The 17,488-nt window shown below is 50.6% G+C and overlaps 1 protein-coding gene across 1 annotated transcript in view; it reads right to left on the reverse strand.

The window, feature by feature from the left end:
• Positions 1-315: 315 nt before the first annotated feature.
• LOC138293766 (uncharacterized) overlaps positions 316-17,488 on the reverse strand; it is a 42,845-nt gene continuing 25,672 nt past the window's right edge. The window contains exon 3 of the mRNA XM_069233108.1: positions 316-2,077. Coding sequence (XP_069089209.1) covers positions 1,047-2,077 — 1,031 coding nt within the window. The 3' untranslated portion in view covers positions 316-1,046. The remainder of the gene's footprint in view (positions 2,078-17,488) is intronic.

Genomic DNA, 17,488 nt, shown 5'->3' on the forward strand with positions numbered 1-17,488 from the left:
TTCTGACTCCACTAAATCTCTAAGCAGATGGCTGGACTACCCAAGGTACTATTACAGATATATTAGGAGCTACAATGTGGGCTACAGGGGGACTTGGAGGAAGCTGCATCTCTGTACTTTGGAAATGAAGGATTCATGATCGGAATGAGCTCCTTCGTAGCATTTGAGTGACCCTTGTAGGAAAAGCTGCTGCCTCTAATCAAGGCACAGCAAGGTCTTGTTAAACCATGGAATGACCTTCAACACACCATCTAAAGAGTTTGTACCACAAAAGAGGGATCAATACTCAGGCTTGTTATTTATCAGGAATAGTCGTTGTCCTCAGGAGTGGGAGATGTTCAACAGGGCCCACCTCCAGGCACCTCTGACTGCAGCGGTAGAGTATCGGCAGGGCCAGGAGAAGGGGTTTAGGAAAGATACAGCAGGGAGGGAGTTCTGCATGAAAAGAAAAGAAACTCTTGAGAGTGTTCAAGATTATTCTGGACTATACAGCCTTTTATGATATTTCAGAAATCGCCTTTAATAAATGGAAGCTTCCAACTGCCTGCTCTGGTAAGGTGGCGGACACGTGGAACCTGCTAATCTGCTATGGACACAGAAAAACATGTGTGACTCATTAAATATTAATCCAACAGCTGAACTACCCATTAAGAATGTTTCACTATAAGCCCCGGCTTGGCTACAACATACCAGTAAAACTGTGCATTACAGGATCAACAGTATACAATCTAGAGTTCTTTTGGTTAATGGAACTAACAGGTCAAAATATAGAGTTACAGTGAATTATTAGGAAGGTCAAAAGTACAAAATACAGAGTTGCAGTGATTTTTTATGGTAGACAGAACAAACAATGGTTACAGTGAAAATGAATCTATCTTGTTTGTACTACTTGGTGGTTTAGAAAATTTCCTTTAGAGTAAAGCTCTTGGCATATACTGTGCAATGATAACGTACTCAGTGTGCATTGTTCGGTGCCGCAGAAGATCTGCCTTTCGAGTAAAGCTCTTCTTACACTCAGTGCAGCGATAAGTCCTCTCTCCGGTGCGTTAACATTGATGTAGTTTAAGATGTGCCTTTCGAGTAAAGCTCTTCTTACACTTGGCACAGTGGTAAGGCCTCTCGCCTGTGTGTACGCTTTGATGCCGTAGAAGGGTTCTCTTCTGAGCAAAGTGCTTGGAACACACAGTGCAGCGATAAGGCCTCTCGCCTGTGTGTATGCTTTGATGCTGTATAAGGGTGCCCTTTTGAGTAAAGTGCTTGGAACACACAGTGCAGTGATACGGCCCCTCTCCTGTGTGTATTATTTGGTGACTTAGAAAATGTGCCTTTCGAGTAAAGTTCTTCTCACACACAGTACAGTGATAAGGCCTCTCTCCTGTGTGTATTATTTGGTGACGTAGAAAATGTGCCTTTCGAGTAAAGCTCTTCTCACACACAATGCAGCTATAAGGTTTTTCTTCTGTGTGTATGCTTTGATGCTGATGAAGAATTGTCTTTCGAGTGAAGCTCTTGGCACACACAGTGCAGTGATAGGGTCTCTCTCCAGTGTGTATAATTTGGTGCTGTCGAAGAGTTGACTTTTGATTGAAGCTCTTGGCACACACAGTGCAGTGATAAGGTCTCTCTCCTGTGTGTATGTTTTGATGCTGTACAAGGGTTCTCTTATGAGTAAAGCTCTTCTCACACACAGTGCAGCTATAAGGTTTTTCTCCTGTGTGTATGAGTTGGTGCTCATGAAGACTTTTCTTTCGAGTGAAGCTCTTCTCACACACAGTGCAGTTATAAGGCCTCTCTCCTGTGTGTGTTCTTTGATGCTGTAAAAAAGTTGCCTTTTGAGTAAAACACTTTTTACACTTGGTGCAGGGATATGGCCTGAGGCTGGTGTGTACTTTTTTGTGCCTCACAAGAAGTGTTTTACTGATAAATCCTTTTTCACACACATTGCAAGCAAAGTGTCTCCCCCTCATGTGCATTCTGTGGCGTTTTCTTAAGTAGATATTTTGAGTAAAATTCATCTTGCTTACGGAACCTTTATGTTTCTCTTCCCCATCCATACTTTTTAAGTGTGATTGTTGAACTGCAGAATTAAAAGAATACAGAAAATTACACATGGGAAATATTTCCTGAAAAAGCTGCAGTTATAATATGGAAGAGTGGACAGATACAATTCAGGAAAATATGTACATTCCAACAAGAAGAGTCACAGTTCACATTGAGACACAAATGGTGGCTAGTGTAGGAGACTGGCCTGGCTTGTAGTGGGTACCTTGTGGTACTTACACCTTGTGCCAGGTCCAGTTATCCCTTATTAGTGTAGAAGAGGTGTTTCTAGCAGCTTAGGCTGATAGAAGGTAGCTATGGCAAAGCAGCTTAGGCTGAACTAGGAGACATGCAAAGCTCCTACTATACCACTTATATCATATAGCACAATATCATAAGAAAACACAATACACAGAAGTACTCAAAATAAAGGTACTTTATTTTTATGACAATATGCCAGAAGTATCTCAGTGAGTACCCTCAGTAAGAAGGTAAGTAATATACACAAGTTATATGTACACAACCCAAAACAGGTAAGTAATAGTAAGAAAAGTAATGCAAACAGTGTAGAATTACAATAGGAGGCAATAGGTGAACATAGGTCTAGGGGCAACACAAACCATATACTCCAAAAGTGGAATGCGAATCACAAATGGACCCCAGACCTATGGGAGCTTGTAGAGGGTCTCTGGGACTGTAAGAAAACAGTCAGGGTGTCCAAGATACCCCACCCCAAGACCCTGAAAAGTAGGAGTAAAGTACACCTACTACCCCCAAAAGGACACAATAGTTGTGATAGGGGGATTCTGCAAGAGCCACAAACACCAGCAAAGCACTGAAGACGGATTCCTGGACCTGAAGACCTGCAAGGCAAGGGGGCCAAGTCCAAGAGTCGCGATAGTGGCCGGGAGGGGGGGGGGGGGGGGGGCAGGAGCCCAGGAAACCCCGGATGAAGGTGCAAGGAAGCTGCCTCCGGATGGAAGAAGCTTAGGATTCTGCAACAACGAAGAGAGCTAGGAACTTCTCCTTTGGATGGAAGCTGTCCCACGGCGTGCTGAAGGTTGCAGAAGTGATCCCACGCATAAATACCGCAAACAAGCCTTGCTAGCTGCAAGGGTCCGGTAGAGGTTTTTGGGTGCTGCTGGAGACCAGGAAGGACCAGGATGTCGCCCCTTGGAGGAGACAGGGGGTTGCTCAGCAACTCAGAGCCCCCACAGAAGCAGGCAGCACATGCAGAAGTACCGGAGCAGGCACTTAGAAGATTTGTGAACCGGAGCTGGCTCAGAGTCACAAAGGAGGGTCCCACGACGTCGGAGGCCAACTCAGAGGGTTGAGCACTGCAGGACGGAGTGCTGGGGACCCAGGCTAGGCTGTGCACGAAGGAAATCCTGGAAGAGTGCACAGGAGCCGGAGCAGCTGCAAATCACGCAGTACACAGGTTTGCAGTCTAGCGTGGGGAGGCAAGGACTTACCTCCACCAAACTTGGACTGAAGAGTCACTAGACTGTGGGAGTCACTTGGATAGAGTTCCTGTGTTCCAGGGACCATGCCCGTCAGGATTAGCGGGGACCCAGAGGACCGGTGATGCAGTCTTTTGGTGCCTACGTTAGCAGGGGGAAGATTCTGTCGACCCACAGGAGATTTCTTCTTGCCTTCCAATGCAGGGTGAAGGCAGATGACCCCCCAGAGCATGCACCATCAGGCAACAGTCGAGAAAGCTGGCAGGATGAGGCGCTACAATGTTGCTGGTAGTCGTCTTGCTACTTTGTTGTGGTTTGCAGGCGTCCTGGAGCAGTCAGCGGTCGATCCTTGGCAGAAGTCAAAGATGGAAGAGCAGAGGAACTCTGGTAAGCTCTTGCATTCGTTATCTGAAGAATACCCCAGAGGAGAGACCCTAAATAGCCAGAAAAGGAGGTTTGGCTACCAAGAAAGGAGGATTGGCTACCAAGAGAGGTAAGAGCCTATCAGAGGGGGTCTCTGACGTCACATGCTGGCACTGGCCACTCAGAGCAGTCCAGTGTGCCCCCAACACCTCTGTTTCCAAGATGGCAGAGGTCTGGGACACATTGGAGGAGCTCTGGGCACCCCCCCTGGGACGTACTGGTCAGGGGAGTGGTCACTCCCCTTTTCTTTGTCCAGTTTCGGTCCAGGAAAGGGCTGGGGGATCCCTGAACCGGTGTAGACTGGCTTATGCAGAGATGGGCACCATCTGTGCCCATCAAAGCATTTCCAGAGGCTGGGGGAGGCTACTCCTCCCCAGCCCTTCACACCGATTTCCAAAGGGAGAGGGTGTAACTCCCTCTCTCAGAGAAAATCCTTTGTTCTGCCTTCCTGGGCCAGGGCTGTCTGGACCCTAGGAGGGCAGAATCCTGTCTGAGGGGTTGGCAGCAGCAGTAGCTGCAGTGAAAACCCCAAAAAGACAGTTTGGCAGTACCCGGGTTCTGTGCTAGAGACCCGGGAGATCATGGAATTGTCCTCCCAATACCAGAATGGCAAGTCTTCCTGGGCTGAGAGAAGGGAGAGGCGGGGCACATCTGCATTTGTAAAGACTGTGCCCTGGCCTCACACAATAGGGTCGTTAACCCCCCACTGATGTTTGGAGCCTGTGCTGAAAGGAGAGAAGGGGCACTCCCAGAACCAGTTGTAACTGGCTGGAACCTCCTCTCCATACCATTGTGAAACCCTGTAAAAACTGACTATAAGTACAGGGGAATTTTCCCCACAATTTCAACATTCTTGGAACTGGAAACTGGACACAGAATGCTGATGCTGTAGTGCGGACCTGTGACCTGCCCGGTCACTAGGAGGAACTGCCACCATCTGCATCCCTTGTGCTGGTCTGTAGCTGGGCCCTCCAGCCCTGTGCTTCCTTTGAATCCTGATTGCTCCAAGGGGCCCCTGACTCCTGCACTGATCTCTCCAGCCTTTGCTTAAGCGCTTTGGAAAAGCGCTCCTCTCTTAAAACTGCCGCAGCCCGGGCTTTAAAGGTGCCCTAGCGCTCTGAAAAGCGCGTTATTTCTACTCAGAATCACCACGCAGCCCGGGTTTATTACAGGGCCGACGTGCTTCCCTAAAGTGATCTGCCTGGGTTTTTTGTATGACCCCAATTCACCGCCGCAACCCGGGCGCCGCATGGTGTCTGAAACGCGAGGATCGCGCTGTCTTTGGTGCAGCCGAGCACTGCCCGGAGGGGCCTGTACTAAATGAGAGAGAGAGAGAGAGAGAGAGAGAGAGAGAGAGAGAGAGAGAGAGAGAGAGAGAGAGAGAGAGAGAGAGAGAGAGAGAGGGTGCTGATCACCCCTCTCCCCCACAGACACTGCGTGGCCCCCGTGTTGCACACAGGAGCGCCGGGAGCCCCCGTGTTCGTCTCTAGGCACTGGAAGTGCCTTCTCCTACCAAAACACAGGTACTCTTTAGGAAATCTAGGCTCTAGGAGCCTAATACAGATTTGTAGATGCTTGTTATTTCCTACCTGCTTATTGATTCTACATATATGTGCTTATGTTCTTTTTATGGGCATGTTTAGCTGATATGTATTTATATGGAGATATTCACTAATGTTCCTCTTAGGGGTATTTAGGAATTGTTCATGACAAGTGCATATATCTTTTACTCTAATTCCTGACTACTGCTTATGTTGCAGAATCCTGAGTACTTACGTGTTCTAATATGACAACTGCATATTCCTGCAGAGTATTAGTAACTTGTGTAACAGTTTGACAACTGCTAAGGTAGCAGGGTATTAGTTACCTGTAATGTTGGTCTAATTATGTTTTGTGCAATACAGATTATTTTTACATAGCTCAGTGTTGTGTTTACTTTGTGGTGTACATTTTGCATCATGTGTGTTGTGTGTTGTGCGAACGCTTTACACATTGCCTCCAGGTTAAGCCTGACTGCTCGTGCCAAGCTACCAAGGGGGTGAGCAGGGGTTATCTTGGACGTGTAACTCCCAAGCCCTGACTAGAGTGGGTAGGTTATGCCTGGCTGAGGTGCATACCCTAGCCAACCAGAAACCCCATTTCTAACAGGCACCACACAGGGAACACATACAGGGCATACATTATGAGCACTGGGGTCCTGCCTAGCAGGGTCCCAGTGACACATGGGCAAAAACAAACACACATACAGTGAAAATGGGGGTAACTGTAGGAAAGTACCATCTTGCCTGGCATGTTACCCCCATTTTTCACTGTATATATGTTGTTTTAGTTGTATGTGTCACTGGGACCCTGGTAACCCAGGGCCCCAGTGCTCATAAGTGTGCCTGAATGTGTTACCTGTGTTATGACTAACTGTCTCACTGAGGCTCTGCTAATCAGAACCTCAGTGGTTATGCTCTCTCATTTCTTTCCAAATTGTCACTGACAGGCTAGTGACCATTGTTACCAATTTACATTGGCTTACTGGAACACCCTTATAATTCCCTAGTATATGGTACTGAGGTACCCAGGGTATTGGGGTTCCAGGAGATCCCTATGGGCTGCAGCATTTCTTTTGCCACCCATAGGGAGCTCTGACAATTCTTACACAGGCCTGCCACTGCAGCCTGAGTGAAATAACGTCCACGTTATTTCACAGCCATTTTACACTGCACTTAAGTAACTTATAAGTCACCTATATGTCTAACCTTTACCTGATAAAGGTTAGGTGCAAAGTTACTTAGTGTGAGGGCACCCTGGCACTAGCCAAGGTGCCCCCACATTGTTCAGAGCCAATTCACTGAACTTTGTGAGTGCGGGGACACCATTACACGCGTGCACTACATATAGGTCACTACCTATATGTAGCTTCACCATGGTAACTCCGAATATAGCCATGTAACATGTCTATGATCATGGAATTGCCCCCTCTATGCCATCCTGGCATTGTTGGTACAATTCCATGATCCCAGTGGTCTGTAGCACAGACCCTGGTACTGCCAGACTGCCCTTCCTGGGGTTTCACTGCAGCTGCTGCTGCTGCCAACCCCTCAGACAGGCAGCTGCCCTCCTGGGGTCCAGCCAGGCCTGGCCCAGGATGGCAGAACAAAGAACTTCCTCTGAGAGAGGGTGTGACACCCTCTCCCTTTGGAAAATGGTGTGAAGGCAGGGGAGGAGTAGCCTCCCCCAGCCTCTGGAAATGCTTTGTTGGGCACAGATGTGCCCAATTCTGCATAAGCCAGTCTACACCGGTTCAGGGACCCCTTAGCCCCTGCTCTGGCGCGAAACTGGACAAAGGAAAGGGGAGTGACCACTCCCCCTGACCTGCACCTCCCCTGGGAGGTGTCCAGAGCTCCTCCAGTGTGCTCCAGACCTCTGCCATCTTGGAAACAGAGGTGCTGCTGGCACACTGGACTGCTCTGAGTGGCCAGTGCCACCAGGTGACGTCAGAGACTCCTTGTGATAGGCTCCTTCAGGTGTTAGTAGCCTTTCCTCTCTCCTAGGTAGCCAAACCCTCTTTTCTGGCTATTTAGGGTCTCTGTCTCTGGGGAAACTTTAGATAACGAATGCATGAGCTCAGCCGAGTTCCTCTGCATCTCCCTCTTCACCTTCTGATAAGGAAACGACCGCTGACCGCGCTGGAAGCCTGCAAACCTGCAACATAGTAGCAAAGACGACTACTGCAACTCTGTAACGCTGATCCTGCCGCCTTCTCGACTGTTTTCCTGCTTGTGCATGCTGTGGGGGTAGCCTGCCTCCTCTCTGCACCAGAAGCTCCGAAGAAATCTCCCGTGGGTCGACGGAATCTTCCCCCTGCAACCGCAGGCACCAAAAAGCTGCATTACCGGTCCCTTGGGTCTCCTCTCAGCACGACGAGCGAGGTCCCTCGAATCCAGCGACACCGTCCAAGTGACCCCCACAGTCCAGTGACTCTTCAGCCCAAGTTTGGTGGAGGTAAGTCCTTGCCTCACCTCGCTGGGCTGCATTGCTGGGAACCGCGACTTTGCAAGCTACTCCGGCCCCTGTGCACTTCCGGCGGAAATCCTTCGTGCACAGCCAAGCCTGGGTCCACGGCACTCTAACCTGCATTGCACGACTTTCTAAGTTGGTCTCCGGCGACGTGGGACTCCTTTGTGCAACTTCGGCGAGCACCGTTTCACGCATCCTCGTAGTGCCTGTTTCTGGCACTTCTCCGGGTGCTACCTGCTTCAGTGAGGGCTCTTTGTCTTGCTCGACGTCCCCTCTCTCTGCAGGTCCAATTTGCGACCTCCTGGTCCCTCCTGGGCCCCAGCAGCGTCCAAAAACGCCAAACGCACGATTTGCGTGTAGCAAGGCTTGTTGGCGTCCATCCGGCGGGAAAACACTTCTGCACGACTCTCCAAGGCGTGGGGGATCCATCCTCCAAAGGGGAAGTCTCTAGCCCTTGTCATTCCTGCAGTATTCACAGTTCTTCAGCCTAGTAAGAGCTTCTTTGCACCAACCGCTGGCATTTCTTGGGCATCTGCCCATCTCCGAGTTGCTTGTGACTTTTGGACTTGGTCCCCTTGTTCCACAGGTACCCTCAGTCAGGAATCCATCGTTGTTGCATTGCTGATTTGTGTTTTCCTTGCATTTTCCCTCTAACACGACTATTTTGTCCTTAGGGGAACTTTAGTGCACTTTGCACTCACTTTTCAGGGTCTTGGGGAGGGTTATTTTTCTAACTCTCACTATTTTCTAATAGTCCCAGCGACCCTCTACAAGGTCACATAGGTTTGGGGTCCATTCGTGGTTCGCATTCCACTTCTGGAGTATATGGTTTGTGTTGCCCCTATCCCTATGTTTCCCCATTGCATCCTATTGTAACTATACATTGTTTGCACTGTTTTCTAAGACTATACTGCATATTTTTGCTATTGTGTATATATATCTTGTGTATATTTCCTATCCTCTCACTGAGGGTACACTCTAAGATACTTTGGCATATTGTCATAAAAATAAAGTACCTTTATTTTTAGTATAACTGTGTATTGTGTTTTCTTATGATATTGTGCATATGACACTAAGTGGTACTGTAGTAGCTTCACACGTCTCCTAGTTCAGCCTGAGCTGCTCTGCTAAGCTACCATTATCTATCAGCCTAAGCTGCTAGACACCCTATACACTAATAAGGGATAACTGGGCCTGGTGCAAGGTGCAAGTACCCCTTGGTACTCACTACAAGCCAGTCCAGCCTCCTACAGTAACATGCCAGGCAAGATGGTACTTTCCTACACAAATTCCCCCTAGATAAGAGTAGTCTGTGCAGAATCGCTGGGACAGTAAGAATACAGTAAAGGTACATATATTACCCCACCCCAGAGCCCATAAAAGTAGGAGTAAAGTACTGCAAGTTTCCTTAGGACCCACTACAAGTCGTGATTAGAGTTACTGCACAAATCAAGCAAGACTGCAAACAACAAATGGTGGATTCCTGGACCTGAAGACCTGCAAAGGAAGGAGACCAAGTCCAGAAGTTGGAAGAAGTTCCAGGAAGGACAGGAGCCCCTGCCAACCCAGAAGAGGGTGCAAAAGAAGAGTCCCCAGTTGGACGAAGACTGCAGAAATGCACCCATGGAAGATGTCAGCGGGTTCCTGTGTGATGCACTGGATGTCCCACGAAGAGAAGCTGGATGCAAGTGAGTTTTGGCACTGGAATTCTCCAACAAGTCTTGGTTCCGGCAAAGTTGCATTTTGCGTCGTTGGAGCTATTTGGACCCAGGAGGGACCTGGGGGCCTCAACTCTGTGTGAGGAGGAAGAGGGGGCTCTCAGCACTAGACAGAGCCCACAGGACACCAGATAGCAACCACAGGAGTCCCAGGACATGGGGACAAAGGAAGTGCAAACTGCAGTTGGTGCAGCACTACAAAGTAAGGTCCCACGCCGCCGAAGAACAACTCAGCGAGTTGAGCCTCGAAGGATAGAGTGCTGGGGATCTGGGCCAGGCTGTGCACAAAGGAATTTTGTAAATAGTGTATAGAGGCCTCAGGAGGTGAAGAAGACGCGGTGCACAGGGGTACTGTCATTCTTGGGGAAGGCAAGGGCTTACCTCCTCCAAATTGGGACAGCAGGACCTCAAGACAGTCTGTGTCGATGGGGTCCACCCTCTGTGTTCCAAGGAGCATGCTCGTTGCCCGAAGAGGCGTCCGAGAGAACCGGTCGATGACTTAGAAGGTGCCTGCTTCCGCAGGGGAGTGACTCCGTCACTCCACGGGAGATTTCTTCGGTCCGTCTGGTGAAGGGAGAAGACAGGGAGTCCCGAGAGCGTGCACACCGTGGAAACTGTTGCAGTTGCTGGCTGGAGCTGAAGTTGCAGAGTAAAAGTAGCCCTTCTGGATATTTTGTTGCTGTTACAGCGGTTCCTGGAGCAGTCTGCGGTTGATCCGAGGTCAGAGGATGAAGTAGTAGTTGCAGAAGATTCCTCCTGGAAACTTGCAAGTAGAATCTTAAGAGAACCCACAGGAGAGACCCTTAATAGCCCTGAGAGGGGGATTGACTACCTTATCAGGTATGGACCTATCAGGAGGGGTCTCTGACGTCACCTGCTGGCACTGGCCACTCAGAGGCCTCTAAGGGTCAGCACACTTTGCAAAGTAAGATGGCTAAAGTCTGTGACACACTGGAGGAGCTCTGGGCACCACCCCTAGGGTGGTGATGGACAGGGGAGTGGTCACTCCCCTTTCCTTTCTCCAGTTTCAAATCAGAGCAGGGACTGGGGGTCCCTGAACCGGTGTAGACTGGCTTATGCAAGGAGGGCACCATCTGTGCCCTTCAAAGCATTTCCAGAGGCTGGGGGAGGCTACCCCTGTTTCTACCATCCTCCCTTCAACTTCCACTTCCCAATCCCATTCTCCTCAACCCCAACCCATCCCAAGCACACAGGCGGCGAGTATGCACACAAGACATCACACAAGAGTGGCATAGTCAAACACAAGCACCACACTTTAGTCCACAGGCACTCACACAAATACCAAACAGTTGCACACACATCCACATCCCCTGCCTCCACTGTCTCCCCTCCTCCTCCATCTCCCTCACAGTCACGTCCACACTCACACCTGCATGCACTGCTTCAACAGCCACCACCAGCATCACCACACCAAGCAGCACACACCTCCACAACATCCATCCACGTGTCCCCCGTGTCCTCTCCCACATTGTCTGTCCCCTCCTCCTAAAGGATGCAAACGCCGGCCCTCAGAGACACCCAACAGCCATCCATCTCGCATCAGCACACTGCCCATGCACCTGCACCCAAGTCCAGCAGATGTACTCCTCCAACAACCAATCCCATCCCTCCTCCCGCCCCACCGTCCCTAAGAAGCTTTTCCTTGCCCAACTTGACCTCTTCCCCCCCCTCCTCCCTGTAAAAGCAGGGTCCCAATGACCCAGCCCAGCACCTCAGCCAAACAGTCCACAGGGACAATGGAGGCAAGGCAGTGAAGGATCCCACTACACCAGCCAGGAGGGGTAAGGTTCCCACTCAACCACCAATGACAGGCAAGAAGCCCTCACCTCCAGCAGAGGCTGCCCAGGAGACACCTCCCCCAGCAGAGTCAATGCAGCCCTCACCTCCAGCAGAGGCTGCCCAGGAGGCAACTTCCCCAGCTGAGACACAGCAGCCCTCACTTCCAGCAGAAGCTGCCCAGGAGGCACCTTTCCCAGCTGAGACACAGCAGTCCTCACCTCCAGCAGAGGCTGGCAGAGTACCACCACCAGTGGTCACGGAGCCCTTACCTCCAGCTGAGACACAGCAGCCTTCACCTCCAGCAGAGGGCATGTAGGCCACCCCCAGAGACTGATGTACAAGGAGCCCCCTCCAGGATCAGTGGGCAAGTTCCCCACCTCAGAGACTGTGACCTTGCACTCCCCAGCATTGAGAAATGGGCATGAAGCCCCCTCAAGGATCAGTGGGCAACTTCCTCACCTCAGAGACTGACCTTGCACTCCCCAGCATTGGGAAATGGGCATGGAGCCCCCTCCAGAACCAGTGGGCAAGTTCCCGACTTCAGCTAAGGTGCCCCAACCTCCCGTCTCCCTCAGGTGCCTGTCCACTTCTGTGATGTTGCCCCTGCACAGTTTTGTGCGTAGCCAGGATCAGGTTGGGGCTTGGACTATGCCCTGTGGCCATGTGGGCCTTATGGACTTTGGATTGGGCATTGGCCCTTTCTGGACAATTGTTTATGTATCTCTGTTATAAATTGGTTCCTATGGTGGCTTTTGCCTTGCAATTACAATTTCAGTACTGCCGACCTCTAGTCCTTGTATTATTATGCTGTGTGTCCTGTACCATTGGTTTACGTCTGCAGCTGGTTGTGTGTATGGTGTGTGTGTTTGTGTGAATGGTGTGTGTCACTCTCTTTTTCCTCCCTCCCTTGTGTGGTAGGCGGCTGTACGGCTGTACTCACCGTCGTCGTCGGCGTTGGTGTGCCAGGTGGAGCATGGCGTAGAAGAGCATCGGAGGACTTGAATTTCCGGTTCCATGGCAGTGTTGATCTTCTCTGTGTCTCTGTTGGTGACTCTTTGGTCTTCTGTGATGTGTTTCCGCCAGGCTTTTGATGGCGCTGGTACCACCCCGGAAATCGTGGCGGTTCGCAGGGTCATGATATGGTGGGTGGTACCTTGTCTTCCGCCTGCCTGTTGATGGCTACTACAGTGGTGCGTGGTGTTAACGCCTGGCAGATGGTGTGGTACATTGGCTGTCTATGGGAGTTATCACCGCGATGGTCTTAATTTGGCGGTAATTACCGCCAGCCTGTTGGCAGTATTACCTCCACATTAACAGTCACCACCAATGCCATAATGACCGCCTTAATGTTTTTTTTTTTTTCAGTTTATACACCACAGACTTGACCTGAAGGTATTGGATTACTTTACATGGGCATCGGTTACATTACACAAGAACAGGTTCCTTTTGGGATTAGGCATGGGGGGACTATGTGATTTCCAAAAAATCACAGGATGTTGAGCTGACGCTGAAACTCAAAACTAGCTCCCCAGTTGCAAAGTCTGCAGCTCTGGCCGTAACACCTCTCCCCTAAGTGCAACATATAATCAAGCAATCAATCAGTGTTTTTGAAGTGCAGCTACTCACCCGTAAGGGTCTCAAGGCGCTGGGTGGGGGTGGGGGGAGGGGGTTGCCTAGGTGTGGAGGTGTGTAGCATCCACCGGAGAGGTTGTTCTTAAAAAAGTGAAATGGGGGGGTGGTTTGTCTGATGTGGAGTGGGAGGGCGTTCTAGGAGGTGGCTGTGAGGTAGGAAAAGGAGCGTCCCCCTGTTCTGGTTTTCCTGATGTGGGGTACTTTGGCGAGAGAGAGCTGGGCTGAGCGTAGGGCCCTGTGGGGTGCGTGGAAGTGGAGTGGAGTCGCCTGGTTAGGTAGGCTGGTCTGATGTTGTGGAGGGCTTTGTGTGCCTGGGTGAGGATCTTGAAGGTGATTATTTTCTTTACGGGAAACCAGTGTAGTGAGCGCAGGTGTTGAGAGATGTAGCAGTGTCGAGGCAGGTTGAGGACGAGTCTGGAGGCGGAGTTCTGGATATTCTGTAGTTTGCGGGTGAGATTCTTGTTGATTCCAGCGTAGAGTGCGTTGCCGTAGTCCAGTCTGCTGGTGATGAGGGCGTATGTGACGGTCTTTCTGAGTTCAAGGGGGATCCATTTGAAGCAGGAAGAGATGACAGAGTTGATTTGGTGGTTCATGTGAGGTTTGGAGTCTAGGATGATTCTGAGGTTGCAGGCTTGGTATTTGAGGGTGAGCGGGTTTCCGAGGGTGGCTGGCCACCAGAAGTCGTTCCAAGCGTTGGGTTGAGGGCCCAAAATAAGTACTTCTGTCTTGTTTGCACTGAGTTGAAGCCAGCTGTTTCTCATCCAGTTGGTGATTGCCTCCATGCCTTCATGGAAGTTGTGTCCTGCTGTGTTGAGTTTGTTGGATAGGGAGAGGATGTGTTGGGTGTCGTCGGTGTAGGAGACGATGTTGATTCCGTAGCTTCCGACGACAGCGGGGCCATGTAGCCGTTGAACAGCGTGGGGCTGAGGGAGGATTCCTGGGGAACTCTGAAGGTGGTAGGTGTGGGGTTCGTGAGGAAGGGGGAAGAGACTTACTCATTGAGTTCTGCCAGAGTGGAAGGATTGGATCCAGTCGAGGGCCTTGTCTCTGATGCTGGCTTCGTGAAGTCTGCGTATCAGGGTGTGGTAGGAGACTGTGTAGAAGGCCGCCGAGAGGTCTAGCAGGATGAGTGCAGCTGTCTCTCCCTTGTCCAGCAGGGAGTGGATGTGGTCTGTTGCGGCCAGGAGGGCTGTTTCGTTACTGTGGTTTTTCTTGAATCCTGATTGGGAGATGTCGAGGATGTTGTGGTCTTCGATGAAGGTGGCGAATTGGCTGTTGACAGATTTTTTGATGACTATCATAGGGAATGGGAGTAGGGAGAAGGGGCCTGAGGTTTTTGAGGTCGGTGGGGTCTGCCAAGGGTTTCTTGAGGAGGAGGTTGATCTCAGCATGTTTCCAGTCATCGGGGATGGAGGTGTCAGCTAGGGAGCGGTTGATGAGGAGGCGGGGCATTGGGGGGCCTGGAGTGTATGGATTTCATTGTCTTCAGTGTGTCTTCGGTAGTGAGGAGGGGGGTCCAGCTGCTGATTGCTGGTTTGTTGTGTTGGGTTTTGGTAGAGGGGTTCTGCGCGTGAGCTGTCCTCGCTGAAGCTGTCATTGATGGTCTTCATTTTGTGGTGGAAGTAGGTGTTGAGTTTGTCGCACAGGTCTTGTGAGGTTGGGATGTCTGTTGATTTGCAGTTTCTCCAGATTTTCTCGAGGCGACAACTAGTACGTCTGGATTCTCGGAGTTCTGGGGTGAACCAGCTGGCTTTCTTGGCGTGGGTGCTGTTTTGAGGTGGGCTATGGTGGCGGCACAGTTGGTGATCCATTTTTAAAAGGTGTGTGCTCCGGTGTTCGGGTTGTCGTTGTGTGCGATGGTGGGGGCGGAGTTGCCTAGGACGACAGTGAGTTGGTCGTCGGTGATTTTTGTCCAGCCTCTATGTGATGGTTGGCGCTCGGGTCTGATGACGGTGGGTGAGGTGAAGGTGAAATAGATGCATCAATAGTCTGTCCATGGGAGCTAGGAGGTGTGGCTGAAAGTGATGGAGGTTCCTGTTGTGAAGATGGAGTTCAGGGTGTGTCCTGCTGAGTGTGTTGGTTCCATCACGATCTGTCAAAGCCCTATGTTGTGGAGGTTGTCTAGGAGGGATGTGGTGTTGGAATCTTGAAGGTTGTCAAGGTGAAAGTTGAGGTCTCCCAGCAGGGTGTACTTGGTGGCTGCGATGACTTGTGCAGCGATGTAGTCAGTGATGGTGTCGGTGAAGGGTGCGCGGGTCCAGGTGGGCAGTAGATGAGGGTTACCCTGAGGGTGGATGTAGGGCTGGTCTGTAGTTTGAAGTGACGTGTTCCATCAGGGTTGTGGAGTCTTCGGAGTGTATGCTCAGACAGGTTGGACCTGTGGACGACGGTGATTGTCCTCCCGGGGCGGCTGGGGTGGTCTTTCCGGTTGAGCTTGTATCCTTTGGCAATGGCAATGGCTATGCCTGGGCCTGAGGTAGTGTTGGTCCAGGTCTTGGTGAGGAACGTGACGTCTGGGGTGGTGTGCTCAAGGAGGTCCCAAATTTCGGTAGCGTGTTTATGGAGGGAGCGGATGTTGAGGAGAATGCACTTCAGAGTTTTTGGACGGTGTGTTGTTGCAGATGGGTTGTGCTGCGTCCAAGGTCTTGGTGGAGGAGTGGGTTTGGTGGCAGCAGAGGCAGCTGAGGGGTCCGTGGGTGTCAGCTGGTGATAATGAAGTGGTCAACTGGATTAAAAACATCAAGATAGCAAATAATTTAAAACGGCTTTGTCGCTATTTGAGAACTCAGAAAATATGTCCTCATTTTCATTTTTTAGAGCATTAACCATAATTTCTATGGACTAAGACCCTATCATTTTTTTAATTTAAAAAGGAAATGCTTTAGGTATTTAAGTTTTGATTACATCAAGATGACTTCACACATGCCACACGTTTGTAATAAATATAGAATGTTAACAATCTAGTTCTTCGTTAGAATGCTGTGGGGAGGTGGATGTCAGAGTGCTAAAGGGAAAGGCTGTGGCAGTACAACCATACATGCCAACAGATCCAGGAGACTCCTGAAGTTTTGAAGCCCAAATTGGCTTTATATTATCTGCCTAAAATGTCCTCTTTTTCAATGTAAGTTAATGGGGAAAATCAATTACCCAGGTTTTTTCAAAATCTCCCTCTTACTAAGTTCAAAATGTTGGCAAGTATGGTACATTGGATCACTGAGGGCAGGAGGAATGGGGTAGGGACATGGGCTCAGATAACAGAGGGCAGGAGGGTGATGGGCAGGAGCAGCAGACTGACCTTGCAGGGCAGGCGTCAGGGGTTGCAGCAGCACAATACAGCACACACGGCAAGTTGGACGGCAGTGCAGCACAGCAGACCATGGAAGGCAATAGGGAGGGGACAGGGCCCTCCACATAGAAAACAGAGCACAGAGGAAAAGAGGCAATAGCAGCAAGCTGACCAAACCGAACAGACAGGAGGGACAGTTGCAGCATGATGGACCATAAAGGCATAAAGGAGAGGAGGGAGAGGGCAGGGGCACGACAATGGACCAGACAAGGCAGGAGGATGGACACGGGCCTGCAAATGTAAAACAGAGGGCAGGGGGTAAGAGGGCAGGATTGGAGCAGCAAGCTGACCATGGAGGGCAGACGGGATGGGCACTGGAAGCACAACACACCATGGAGGGCAACAGTGAGACTATAATGGCATACACACAGACAAGGGAGATAGGTTACCTTTGGGCACGAGTTATAGTTACTTGAAAGAACTCTAACTATAACAACTGAATTTCTACAGTTTTGTGCATGTAAAATCGGAACCTAACTATAACGTCCCTCTAACAATTGTTTTTTCGTGAATATATCTATTTATGAAGCCCCATTACCAAGACCAATTTCTGGGCCGCATGGACACTATTTCATGGGGCCTGGCCATAATAACAAGGGAAGGGGGCACGCAGTCCCCCTCCCTGGGCCAATATTTGCCCCAGGAACCCAATACCCGGGACGTGGGCACTTAATACTTGGAGAGGGGACCACGCTGTCCTTTCCCAGGGCCGATTTCTGGCCCCAGGGACCCCACCTCCTGGGGCCTGGCTATAATAACAAGGGGGGGGGCACACATTCCCCCTCCCTGGGCCAAAATTGCCCCCGGGACCCCATCCCCTGGGGCCCTGCCACTAAAGGGTGGGTGCCCTGGAGCCCACCCCTGGAGCCCACCCAGGGCACCCATCTCATCTTTGCTGGGATCTGTGGAGTGAGCCCCAATGTCCCCCTGGCCCCTGCTAGCTCCCGGTCTCCAACGGGAGCCGGAATTGATCCTGCCCACAGGAAGCAGCAAAAAATGCTGCTCCCTGAGGGTGGGAGAATTTTTGTCATCTGTTACTATGCCTGCTTCACAGCACGCAA

Source organism: Pleurodeles waltl, chromosome 4_2 (assembly GCF_031143425.1).
Source record: "Pleurodeles waltl isolate 20211129_DDA chromosome 4_2, aPleWal1.hap1.20221129, whole genome shotgun sequence".
NCBI classification, from domain to species: Eukaryota; Metazoa; Chordata; class Amphibia; order Caudata; family Salamandridae; genus Pleurodeles; species Pleurodeles waltl.